Source organism: Cetorhinus maximus, chromosome 7, assembly GCF_964194155.1.
Source record: "Cetorhinus maximus chromosome 7, sCetMax3.hap1.1, whole genome shotgun sequence".
NCBI classification, from domain to species: Eukaryota; Metazoa; Chordata; class Chondrichthyes; order Lamniformes; family Cetorhinidae; genus Cetorhinus; species Cetorhinus maximus.
This window is the reverse complement of record NC_135885.1, coordinates 106,180,714-106,194,513: the sequence shown is the minus strand read 5'-3', so window position 1 is coordinate 106,194,513 and position 13,800 is coordinate 106,180,714. Positions and strand designations below refer to the sequence as shown.

At 43.9% G+C, this 13,800-nt stretch overlaps 1 protein-coding gene across 1 annotated transcript in view; it reads right to left on the bottom strand.

The window, feature by feature from the left end:
- The window catches only part of LOC144682966 (palmitoyl-protein thioesterase ABHD10, mitochondrial-like), a 65,672-nt gene extending 56,585 nt beyond the window's left edge, over window positions 1-9,087 (bottom strand). Inside the window, exon 1 of the mRNA XM_078545899.1 lies at window positions 8,831-9,087. Coding sequence (XP_078402025.1) covers window positions 8,831-8,924 — 94 coding nt within the window. The 5' untranslated portion in view covers window positions 8,925-9,087. The remainder of the gene's footprint in view (window positions 1-8,830) is intronic.
- Window positions 9,088-13,800: the final 4,713 nt, after the last annotated feature.

Below are 13,800 nucleotides of genomic sequence, written 5' to 3'. Positions count from 1 at the left end.
GGAAGAAGGTTGGTATGAAGCGTAATTTTTTTTCACTGCTGCGCTTTGCCACAGCTCAGATGAGTGACTATGTTGGCTGAAGATGTGTATATTTTTGTACTGTCAGATTCTGAATTTGCTAGTTTCCGCGCAAGCCTTCCACAATCAATCGGGATAGGGAAATTGGCCTTCTAAATTACAAGCAGCCCCACTTCTGCCAGATGTGCCATAGGGTACAACTAAGTAAAATAGAACTGCAGGAAATTCCCATGGATAGTGTCACCAGACCAGGTCAGACCAATGTCTTTCAATAATGTATTTTTGAAGAGAAAGGTTTGGGAAGGGGAAAAATAAAGTAGAAATCTAGCATATCCAGATTATCTGAAATCAAAATTTCAGCCCCTGCCCCCTGCACCCCGTAATGGTCTTACTGATGTCTCCTCATTTGGCTTTCTTCAACCACTTGCACTGCTTTAATCACCACTTTATCTTACCACTGGCTCTCCTTTATTTTTCTAGCTCCTTCACTTCATTCAGGCACCTTACACTTTTCTGTTCTTCATGTCTTATTCAAAGTCATCGCAATTTAATGTTCTCCCAAATCAAATGTCATCCTCTTTCCCAAAATGTTCTTGATCTCTCCTTCTTCAGCCTCTTTTCCCCTTTGATTTTAACCTACACCTTAATTCCTCCAGGCCTCTCTCCTCAGATTTCACCACTCATGTTCTTCTCAACCTCACCCTTCACATCCACTCTCTGAACATAACCTTGGCAGGTCCTAGTTATCCTCCAGGGTTTCTCTGGATTTGCAGTTGAATTATTGACAAAGTGGCCTCTAACCTCTTCCTGCCTCTTTTGTTTTTATGAACAACCCTCTCTCTCCCATCATCCCTATTGCCTTCATTGTCCAAAGCAACTCTGTTAGTTCTCTCAAACTCTAACTCCCAACTTCCCTGCCTTTGGCCCTCCAGCCACCTTGATATCTCTGATTTGCTTAACTGTTCCTTCAACTTAGATATTGATGTCATTGTTCCTATCATGCCAATCACTGTTCCCTATCTCAGTGCGCCCCACAGTATGGCTTTCTCAAGAAAAAGGGGCACAAATGTGGTTTGGCACAAATGGTGCACAATCAGCCCTAATCATCAATCACCAAATATGGCTTGCCTGAGCACATCAAGAAATACAATGCCCCATTCTGCACCTGTTATTTCAGGACCATTCTAAGTGGACCTGGTGTTAAAGGCAAAAATAATTATATAATCAGACTGAGAAGCTACAGAAATCAAAGCTGCCTTGACCAATACAATATTAATGCAAACAATTTCAGATGCTACCACATGAATAGCAAGCATAAAGATGTGAGGAAATATGTAGTTGTTCTGAACAAATAAGCACGTGCAACTTGGTGTCGTAGCCGCTTATACAGGAATATCTGGCCAATACTCAACCACGACAACACAGGACATTCTAAAAACACATTCTGATGCCCACAACTGGATTGGAGTATCTGCTGTCAGAAAGCAGTGATGTATCACAATCCATCTGATGTGGTGACTTTCTCCAAAGGTACAGTGCTACTGTGAGCAAAGTAAAAACTGTTACACAACTAAAACAGGGTGTCAGCTAGAGCCCTCAACTAACTAGTATGGGTCAGCACTCCACTTTCTCAGTTACAGAGCTTTCTCTGCCAAGGAGTTGGGATCTAAGTAAGCAGTGTTTGCTTTTTCCACCAACAACTGGCCTGTAACAAAGTTGTCTTACCAGGTGGTGCAGTATTGTGCAATAAAATGCTAACAAGGCAGGTTTGCAAGGAGTGCTGTCTTGGGCTGCATTTGAGTGCTTCAGTTGAAGTTTGGTGAATGAGGGAGTTCAGTGAAGAGGGAAGGTGATCCTTTCGTTTTCTGCCTTTCCTCAGAAAGAAGAGCAGCTGCCTTGGTAAGTAGGACTTGGTGAGTATTTCTACTTTCCTTAATATTCTCTAAGCTGGAAGAACGCGAGGAGCATTCGCAATAAAGTGGATGAATTAACCGTGCAAATAGATGTAAACAGGTATGACATAGTCAGTATTACGGAGACATGGCTGCAGGGTGACCAGGGATGGGAACTGAACATCCAGGGGTATTCAATATTTAGGAAGGACAAACAGAAAGGAAAAGGCGGCGGAGTTGCATTGCTGGTTAAAGAGGAAATTAACGCAACGGTGAGGAAAGATATTAGCTCCGACGATGAGGAACCTGTATGGGTAGAGCTAAGAAACACTATGCGGCAAAAATCATTAGTGGGTGTTGTATATCAGCCCCCAAACTGTAGTGGTGATGTTGGGAATGGCATTAAACAGGAAATTAGAGACGCATGTAAGAAAGGAACATCTGGAATTATGAGTGACTTTAATATGCGTATAAATTGGGCAAATCGTAACAATACCGTAGAGGAGGAATTCCTGGAATGTATACAGGATTTTTTTTGGGCCAATACATTGAGGAACCAACGAAAGAACAGGCCATCCTCAACTGGGTATTGTGTAATGAGAAAGGAATAATTGGCAATCTAGTTGCGCGATGCCCCTTGGGGATGAGTGACCATAATATGATAGAATTCTTCATCAAGATGGAGTGTGACTTAGTTGATTCTGAGACTTCAGTCCTGAATCTTAATAAAGGAAACTACGATGGTGTGAGGTGCGAGTTGGCTACGATGGATTGGGAAACGTTACTTAAAGGGATGACAGTGGATAGGAAATGGAAAACATTCAAAGAGCGCAATTGTTTATTCCTGTCTGGCGCAAAAGTAAAACAGGAAAGGTGGCCAAACCATGGCTTACAAGGGAAATTAGAGATAGGGTTAGATGCAAGGAAGAGGCATACAAATTGGCCAGAAAAAAACAACAGACCTGAGGGTTGGAAGCAGTTTAGAATTCAGCAAAGGAGGACCAAGGGATTGATTAAGAAGGGGAAAATAGAGTACCAAAGTAAGCTTGCCGGGAACATAAAAACTGACTATAAAAGTTTCTATAGGTATGTGAAGAGAAAAAGATTGGTAGTTCCTTACAGTCTGAAACAGGGGAATTTATAATGGGGAACAAAGAAATGGCTGACCAACTAAATACATACTTTGGTTCTGTCTTCACAAAGGAGGACACTAATAACATACTAGAAATGTTGGGGAACACAGGGTTTAGTGAGAGGGAGGAACTGAAAGAAATCAGTATTAGTAGGGAAATGGTGTTGGGGAAATTGATGGGATTGAAGCTCGATAAATCCCCGGTGCCTGATAGCCTACATCCCAGAGTACTTAAGGAAGTGGCCCTAGAAATAGTGGATGCATTGGTGGTCATCTTCCGAGATTCTAAAGACTCTGGAACAGTTCTTACAGATTGGAGGGTAGCTAACATAACCCCACTATTTAAAAAGGGAGGTGGAGAGAAAACAGGGAATTATAGACCAGTCAGCCTGACGTCGGTAGTGGGGAAAATTCTAGAGTCCATTATAAAAGATTTAATAGCTGAGCTCGTGGAAAACAGTGGCAGCATCAGACTGAGTCAGCATGGATTTATGAAAGGGAAATCATGCTTGACAAATCTACTGGAATTTTTCGAGGATGTAACTAGTAGAGTTGATGAGGGGGAGCCAGCGGATGTGGTTTATTTGGACTTTCAGAAGGCTTTCGACAAAGTCCCACATAAGAGATTGGAGTGTAAAATTAAAGCTCATGGGATTGGGGGTAGTGTATTGAGGTGGTTAGACAACTGGTTGGCAGGCAGGAAACAAAGAGTAGGAATAAACGGGTCTTTTTCCGAATGGCAGGCAGTGACTAGTGGGGTACCGCAGGGATCGGTGCTGGGACCCCAGTTATTCACAATATATATTAATGATTTAGATGAGGGAATTAAATGTTATATCTCCAAATTTGCAGATGACACAAAGCTGGGTGGGAGGGTGAGTTGTGAGGAGGATGCAGAGATGCTTCAGTGTGATTTGGACAAGCTGAGTGAGTGGGCAAATGCATGGCAGATGCAGTATAATATGGATAAATGTGAGGTTATCCATTTTGGTAGCAAAAACAGGAAGGCAGATTATTATCTGAATGGCTATAAATTGAGAGAGGGGAATGTGCAACGAGACCTGGGTGTCCTTGTACACCAGTCGCTGAAGGTAAGCATGCAGGTGCAGCAGGTGGTAAAGAAGGCAAATGGTATGTTGGCCTTCATAGCCAGAGAATTCGAGTACAGGAACAGGGATGTCTTGCTGCAATTGTACAAGGCCTTGGTGAGACCACACCTGGAATATTGTGTGCAGTTTTGGTCTCCTTATCGGAGGAAGGATGTACTTGCTATAGAGGGAGTGCAGCGAAGGTTTACCCGACTGATTCCTGGGATGGCAGGACTGACGTATGAGGAGAGATTGAGTTGATTAGGATTATATTCACTGGAGTTCAGAAGAATGACGGGGGATCTCATAGAAACCTATAAAATTCTAACAGGACTAGACAGGGTAGATGCAGGAAGGATGTTCTCGATGGTGGGGGAGTCCAGGACCAGGGGTCACAGTCTGAGGATATGGGGTAGACCATTTAGAACTGAGATGAGGAGAAATTTCTTCACCCAGAGAGTGGTGAGTGGAATTTGTTACCACAGAAAATAGTTGAGACCAAAACATTGTCTGCTTTTAAGAAGGAGTTAGATATAGCTCTTGGGGCAAAAGGGATCAAAGGATATGGGGAGAAAGCGGGAGCAGGCTATTGAGTTGGATGATCAGCCATGATCATAATGAATGGCAGAGCAGAGTCGAAGGGCCGAATGGTCTACTCCCGCTCCTAGTTTCTATGTAAAGGGAGTAATTTAAGGTTAAGTCATGGCAGGGCAGCTCGGTCACGTGGAAAGGTCCTCTTGTATTCAGGGACACTTCCAGTGACCACGAGTGCAATAAGTGTCTCCAGCTGCAGCTATTTGAAATCCGCTTTTCAGATCTGGAGCAGCAGCTGGAGTCACTGTCGAGCATCCGCAAAGTTGACATCTTCGTGGATAGCACATACAGTGAGGTGGTCACACAACAGGTAAAGAGTGCACAAGCAGAAAGCGAATGGGTGACTGCCAGAAAGAGTAAAGGCACTAGTTAAGTAGGGCAGGAGTCCCCTGGGTCCATCTCCCTCTCCAACAGATTTTCCGTTTTGGATACCGCTGGGGGAGATGGGATCTCAGGGAAATGCAGCGAGAGCAAAGTCCGTGGCACCACGAGTGGCTCAGCTGCAGAGAGGAGGGAAAAAAGAGTGGGAGCGCAATAGTGATAGGGGATTCCGTCGTAAGGGGAACAGATAGACCTTTCTGCAGCTGAAGACATGACACCAGGATCATTTGTTGCCTCCCTGGTGCCAAGGTCAAGGATATCACGGATGAAAGGCTACAGGACATTCTGAAGGGGGAGGGTGAACAGACAGAGGTCATGGTCCATATCGGTACCAACAACATAGGTAAAAAGGATGAGGTCCTGCAGGCAGAGTGTAGGGAGCAAGGAAATAAATTAAAAATCAGGACCTCAAAGGTAGTAATCTCAGGGTTACTCTCAGTGCCACGCGCTAGTGAAATCAGGAATAAGAGAATAGACCAGATGAATGCATGGCTGGAAAGATGGTGTAGGAGGGAGGGATTTAGATTCTTGAGGCATTGGGACTGATTCAGGGGAAGATGGGACCTGCACAAGCTGGACGGGTTTCACCTCAGCAGGACCGGGACCAATATCCTTGCAGGGGTATTTGCTAGTTCTGTGGGGGAAGGTTTAAACTAGATTGGCAGGGGGATGGGAACCTCGGGAGACACAAGAGAGGGAAACAAAGATAGGAATGAAAGACAGAAAAGTACAAAGCAAAAGTGCAAGGCAAAAGAAATGGGGGCTAGCAGCAAATAGGGTCATACTACAAAAAAAATGTGTAAAAAGACAAGTCTAAAGGCACTGTATCTGAATGTACAGAGAATTCACAATAAGATAGATCAATTAACAGTGCAAATCGATGATTACAGAGTCATGGCTGCAGGGTGACCAAGGCTGGGAGCTGAATATCCAAGGGTAATGGTGGCATGGAGTTGTTAGTTAAGGATGAAATCAGCAGAATAGTGAGAGGGGATATTGGATCAGAAAATCTAGATGTAGAATCAGTCTGGGTGGAGCTGAGAAACAACAAGGGGAAGAAAACATTAGTGGGAGTTGTCTATAGGCTTCCAAACAGTAATGGCAAGGTAGGGGATGGTATTAGACAAGAAATTAGACACGCATGTAACAAGGGTGCTTTAGTAATCATGGGTGACTTTAATCTACATATAGACTGGGCAAACCAAATTAGCAATAATACAGTGGCGGATGAATTCCTGGAGCGTATACGAGATGGTTTTTTAGATCAGTACGTTGAGGAACCAACTAGGGAACAGGCTGTCCTAGATTTGGTTTTGTGCAATGAGAAGGGTTAACTCATAATCTTGTTGTGCGGGGTCCTTTAGGGAAGAATGACCATAACATGATAGAATTCTTCCTTAGGTTGGAAAGTGAAGTAGTCCAATCCGAAACTAAGGTCCTAAACATAAAAGGAAACTTAGAAGGTATGAGGTGCCAGTTGGCCAAGATAGATTGGGGATAGGCAATGGCTAATAATTAAGGATGTCTGCATTGCAATAGTTATATATTCCTTTCTGGTGCAAAAACACAACAGAAAAAGAAGCCCAACAATGGTTAACAAAAGAAATTAAGGATAGTATTAGATCCAAAGAGGAGTTATATAAAGTTGCTAGAAAAAATAGCAAGCCTGAGGATTGGGAGGAGTTTAGGGTTCAGCAAAGGAGGACCAAATGATTGATTATGAGGGGAAAAATAGAGTACGAGAGTAAACTTGTATACTTCTATAAGTATGTAAGAAGAAAAAGATTGGTGAAGACAAATGTAGGTCCCTTACAGTCTGAAACCAAAGAATTTATAATAGAGAACAAGGAAATGGCAGAGCAATTAAACAACTACTTTAATTCTGTCTTCATGGAGGAAGACAGATAACTTTCCAGAAATGCTAGGGAATCGAGGGTCTAATGAGAAGGAGGAATTGAAGGAAATTAGTATTACTAAAAAAAAAGTGCTGGAGAAATTGATGGGACTGAAAGCTGATAAATCCCGAGGGGAGCCTGATAATCAACATCCCAGGGTACTAGAGGTGGCCATGGAAATAGTGGATGTGTTGGTTGTCATCTTCCAAAATTCTGTAGATTCTGGAACAGTCCCAGCAGATTGGAGGGTGGTAAACGTAACTCCACTATATAAAAAAGGAGGGAGAAACCAGTGAATTACAGACCGGTTAGCCTAACATCAGTGGTAGGGAAAATGTTAGCGTCTATTATAAAGGATGTGATAACAGGACACTTAGAAAATATCAACTGGATTAGACAAAGTCAACATGGATTTATAAAAGGGAAATCATGTTTGAAAAACCTACTGGAGTTTTTTGAGGTCATAACTAGCCGGATAGATAAGGGAGAACCAGTGAATGTGGTGTATTTGGATTTTCAGAAGGCTTTTGATAAAGTCCCACATAAGAGGTTAGTGTGCAAAATTAAAGCACATGGGATTGGGGGTAATATATTGGCATGGATTGAGAATTGGTTAGCAGACAGAAAACAGAAAGTAGGAATAAATGGGTCTTTTTCCGAGTGACGGGGTGACTAGTGGGGTACCGCAGGGATCAGTGCTTGGGCCCAAGCTGTTCACAACATATATCAATTATTTGGATGAGGAAACCAAATGTAGTCTTTCCAAGTTCAGTTATTATATGAAACTAGGTGGGAATGTGAGTGGTGAGGAGGATGTTAAGAGGCTTCAAGACAATTTAGACAAGTTAAGTGAGTGGGCAAATACATGGCAGATGCAGTATAACGTAAATAAGTGTGAAGTTATCCACTTCGGTGGGAAAAACAGAATGGCAGAGTATTATTTAAATTGTGATAGATTGGGAAATGTTGATGTACAAAGGGACCTGGGTGTCCTTGTACACCAATCATTGAAAGCAAGCACGCAGGTGCAGCAAGCAGTTAAGACGACAAATAGTATGTTGGCCTTCATTGCCAGAGGACTTGAGTACAGGATCAAGGATGTCTTACTGCAGCCGTACAAGGCTTTGGTGAGACCACAACTGGAGTATTGTGTGCGGTTTTGGTCTCCTTACCTAAGAAAGGATATACTTGCCATAGAGGGAGTGCCAGCAAAGATTCACCAGACTGATTCCTGAGATGGCAGGATTATCGTATGAGGAGAGATTGGGCCAAAAGGGCTGTCTTCACTAGAGTTTAGAAGAATGAAAGGGGATCTCATTGAAACATATAAAATTCTGACAGGGCTGGACAGACTGGATGCAGGGACGATATTTCCTCCGGCTGGGGTGGGGTCCAGAACAAGAGTCTCAGGATATGGGGTGGACCATTTAGGACTGAGATGAGGGGAAACTTCTTCACTCATAGGGTGGTGAACCTGTGGAATTCTCTACCACAGAAGGGTGTGGAGACCAAGTCACTGAATAGATTTAAGAAGGAAATAGATTTCTAGACTCTGAAGGGGTATGGGGTGAGAGCGGGAGTATGGCGTTGAAATAGAGGATCAGCTATGACCATACTGAATGGCGCAGCAGGTTCAAGGACCCAATGACCTACTCCTGCTCCCTTGTTTCTATCTCAGGGCAACAAATCCTCCCCAGATTTGTTTGGGTATGCTCCTGAACAACATTCACTGTATGGGGAGCAAACCCAGCACAAACTCTCAACCCTGCTGTGCCGCCTGTCACAGTCGAACAGCTCCAAGCCCAACCACAGGAACCTTCATCAACTCACCCACAGAATGAAGAGACCAGGATACCTGCCGCCATAAGGCGGCGCTTCCCACACCGGCCAGGCCCCGCAATCGACTCAGCACAGATGCCGCCATGACAGAGAGTGGGGCGGGAGTGGAGGTGTGGGGAAGGATATTAATAAACAGGGGGCGGAGCCTGAGCTGAATATTAATAAATGCGAGAACGGAGCCTGAGCTGAATATTAGTAGGACCGAGCGCGCACCAACAAACAAGTTGTCATTTCACAATTACATCCGGGTATGCATTGTCGACCTCTGACCCGCTGTCACGGGGTGCGGCTAAAGGTTGTCTCCATGGATATTTCAGCAGCTGATGTGTTTTTATGGGGTGTGAACAGCTGGATGTGGAGCTGTCTAGGACTGGCTGTGGTGATTTGTTGGGGTTGGAGGGATTACTGGAGGTTTCCTCTTGTGCTAATCACATTCTACAAATGTTATTATATTGACCTTATCAAGGTTGGGTACATGTAGTTCATTGTCTTTACTGATATAATCAAAGTTTTTCCACTCTTAGAGCTATCAGTAACTATTGCTAGCTTACTGAAATTCCACAGATCGGTAAAATACTGGTAACATGCAGATTTGTATTATAGCTGACAGTATTATAATAACTGAAACATTATGGGCCAAAACTTCTGGTCTCCGGATCATCAGACACCAAGTTGCGCATCAGGATCCTGTGGAAGTCCAGCTACATGGACCGCCATGGGAATTGCCCAGGAAGTTTCAATTTGCAATGGGCAATTCCCCAGTACGTCTGGGTTAGAGTCGGAGGCTTCAGACAGTTCCATGGTATTTACCTGAATAGTTATCCAGGAAACGTTAGGCAGGTTAAAACCTACTCTGACATCTGGGCACCTAGAAAACTAACTATCCTCTTCCCCAAACTGACAACCCAACCTGACGAGGCACCTAACCCAACCTGACTACCCTTCTGACCCAACCTAACTACCCCTTGAACCAACCTGATTACCTCCCAACCTGAATATCCCATGATCCAATCCATCAAGCTACCCCCCTGATCCGACTACCCCAATCTGGCATAAGAAGGGCAGAGCGCCAAGTAACGGAAGGTCAGAACGGAAGGATGGGGAGCATGAAGGAGAACAAGACACTACCCTGACCACAGGACCTAGAGGTAGAGGCAAAGAGACTTTAGATGGCTAAGAACCAGTGCCGAAGGAGACTGCAACTCTCTAGGCTGATGGTCACCTCTGCCCTTGTCAGTGTGGTCCTCAGGAATCTCACTGGTGGCTGCACAACATGCATCATCCAGATGACATGGCCTTTTCATCAAGGATGGACAATACATCCGATTTACAATTGATGGTCCAATGCGTGCTCAGAAGACACAGGGGCCAGTGCCTAGTGTGGTCTGGTAGTGCCTGGCAATACCATCCTGTAAGAGTCTCGGTCATTGAAGTGGTCTACTGCGCTCCATAGCATGACCCTCCAGAGACATATGGACCTTGAGTACAGTGAGGACTTAGAAGGTAACAGCTCATCAGAAAAGCAATAGGAGGTAAGAGGGGAGGAATTGGAGGTAGAGGGAGATGACACTGATCTGAAAGGTGCCTCTGCTGCTTGACATGGTAGCCTTCCCCTGCCACCCCCTGTGTCGAGGGCCTCCCTCATTAGTGTCAGTCCTCTGGTTCCCCTGTGTCACTTCAGGTCCCTGGGATGCAGTGCAGGCTTTGGCACAAACTCCCTCCCTGAGGACAACCAGTAGCCTCTGATGGTTGCCTTGGGTGTCTGAAACCCTCCTTCATTCCTGTACTCACTTGCTTCAATTGGACAGGAAATCTGTCTCCACATTAATTAAGGGTTCACCTCTGGGAAAATCTGAAACTCAGCCACTTTTCCATAGGAGGTAGGTTTCTGACATAGGGAAACTGGACTTGGCTCTGTTTTCATCTTCAAGGGGAAAATCTAGCCCCTGGTCTTTTTACAGCTACAAGCTTTTAATTATGGTAATACAGATTACATATCATTTCCGTCCAATCCAACAACCACATTTTCAGCCTGCGTTTTAGAGTGCGGGAGAATCCCCAGCTAATGATCATCACCTGAATACAAATAAAAGCCCAATGAATTAACAGGTGTTGCCACAGATCTAGGGAAGTGTGAGGACAACTGCAGCTGAAATTTAAAGCTAACATCTTGGGCTACTAGACGAATTGAGAATGCAGTCAAGGATTTTGAGAATCCCACGCCAAAAATGGGAAGGTTGGGATACATTCTTGGAGGTGCTGCTTTTCAGATAAGGTGCTGCCTTTTGCAAGCAGATTTAAAGATCCATGCAAAGTATTGGAAGAGCGGTGAGTTTGCCTGCTGCCCTGGGCCATCACTCCTCCCTGAGCCAACACATTAACTGGGCTTTCATCTTACTTCCTGATGTGGAACTTTGTACGCGAAATGGCCTTCCCGATTATGGTAGAATTTTACAGCAGAGCTGGAGGCCTCTCTGCCCATCATATTGGTACCAGCTCTCTCACAGCCATATCCATCTAATCTTGTTCTCCTGCCCTTTCCCCATGTCCTGTTAAGTCTATCTTCCAAATAAGTGGCTTAAGAATCTCATCTGTGAGACCTGATTTAGGACCTACCCTAGGACAGAACACAATAGACAAACTGATTGGATATCCAATTAAAATAAAAATAAAATATTGCAGATGCTGAAAATCTGAAATAAAAACAAAGTGCTGGAATAACTCAGCAGGTCTGGCAGCATCTGTGGAGAGAGATAGAGTTAACATTTTGAGTCCAATATGACTCCTTCAGAACTGCTGAAGAAGAAGAGTCATATGAAACTCAAAATGTTAACTCTGTTTCTCTGTCCACAGGTGCTACCAGACCTGTTGAGTTTTTCCAGCACTTTCTGTAGATATCCAATCAACCTTCTTTGTTGAAATGAAAAAAAGCTCCAGTTTCTCTCCTCATAACTAAAGCCTCTCAACACTGTTAGTGAACCTTTTCTGTAACTTGCTTTTACTTGCACTTCAAAAGTTGTTTTCTGTGTGAAGTGCTTTGAAATAGTTCTGAAAATGGTATTGCGAGTGTCACTCAACAACTTGTATGTCTTTAATGCAGTAAACATATTTAAATATTCATCCACAAAAGACCCAAACCATTTCAAAGCTAAAACTTACTTTTGAAGTGCAATTTCTGTCACGTGGCAAATTTGACAGACCATTTTATGCACAGAAAATAAATTACATAATTATCACTGTTAGAATATATATTTTAACATTGGTTTAAATCTAAAAATAATTAAACATCCCAGTATGTGTGTCTGTGAAGTAAAAACAGTTTGGGAACTCAAAGACAAAGAATTGATTAAGAGAGTTAGTTGCTAAGAGACCCAGATACCTTTAAGGCTGGGAACTAAAACTTGGAGGCAGGATGCGAGGCCAGTATTCTGATAACAGAAGCTCACACATTCCAGAAAGGAACAAACTGTCATACAATTATGTAGAAGATGAAGCAGCCACAGCACGTGTCCCCTGTGAAATCAGCTAACAAAGTCAACATGGGGATATATTTAATGACCAAGAAATAAGAACAGAGATGCAGCACACAAGCTAATCTAATAGTATATATATAAAGGTGAAATACTGCTGATGCTGGAAATCTGAAATGAAAACAGAAAATTCTGGAGTTACTCAGTAGGTTAGGCAGCATCTGTGGAGAGAAGCAGAGTTAGTTAATGTTTCCGATCAGTAATAATGATCATGAAATACTGGACTGTCATAAAAACCCATCTGGTTCACCAATGTCCTTCAGGGAAGGAACTTGGCACCCATACCTGATCTGGTGTGCATGTGACTCCAGACACACAGCAATGTGGTTGATACCTAACGGATATGGCCTAGCAAGTAACTCAGTTGTAGCAGAAAAGTCAAACAAGAACAAAACTAGATAGACCACCCTGCATCAACTTAGGCACCAGAAACGACAAAGGTACACCCTGCAGTGTTGACTGTGCCAAATTCTCCCCGTGAAAATCTGGGGACTTGCACCAAAATTGGTAGACCTGTCCTATAGGCTACTCAAGCAACAGCGTGACATAGTCATATTCCATGTATGTACCTTACGGGCAATGTCCCAGAATCCTCCATCACTATCCCTGGGCCTGTCCAGTCCCACTAGCAGGACAGATCCACCAGATTGATATACCAATGAGGAGGAACTGCTGCCACCCTCAGCTGATGAATCCTCCATGTTGAACACAACTTGGACACAGAATATACTCCGGTTGGATGACTTCAATGACCATCACCATGAGTGGTTCAGTAGCTCCATTACTGATTGAGCTGGCGGAGTCCTGAAGGACACACCTGGCAGACTGGACATCATGAGGGAACGAACAAGAGGGGAAATCCTCATCCTCACCAATCTACCTGTTGTTGGGGATTTGTCCATGCCAGTATTGGTAAGAGTGACCACTCCACAGTCCTTGTGGGACCAAATCCTATCTTCACAACGAGGACGTGCTTCATTGTATTGTGTGCAGTAATTGGATAGATTCTGAATACATCTAGCAGCTCAAAACTCAGCATCCATGTGGCACTGTCAGCCATCAGCAGCAAAGAATTGTGTTCAACCACAGGCTTATCCCTTACCCTACCATGACCATAAAACCAAGGGACCAACCGCGATTCAATGCAGAGTGCGGGAGAGCATGCCAAGAGCAACACCAGGAATACTTAAAAATGAGGTGTCAACTTGGCAAAGTTAAAACGCAGGACTACATGCATCCCAAACAGTAGAAGCAGCATACAATAAGCAGAGCTATGTGATCCCACAACCAACAGGTTAGGAACATAGGAAATAGAAGGAGAGGTAGGCCGTTCGGCCCCTCAAGCCTACTCTGTCATTCAACTAAATCGTGGCCGACCTTCTTTCTTAATGCCATTTTCCCACACTATCCCTTTATCATCTGCAGTAAGTG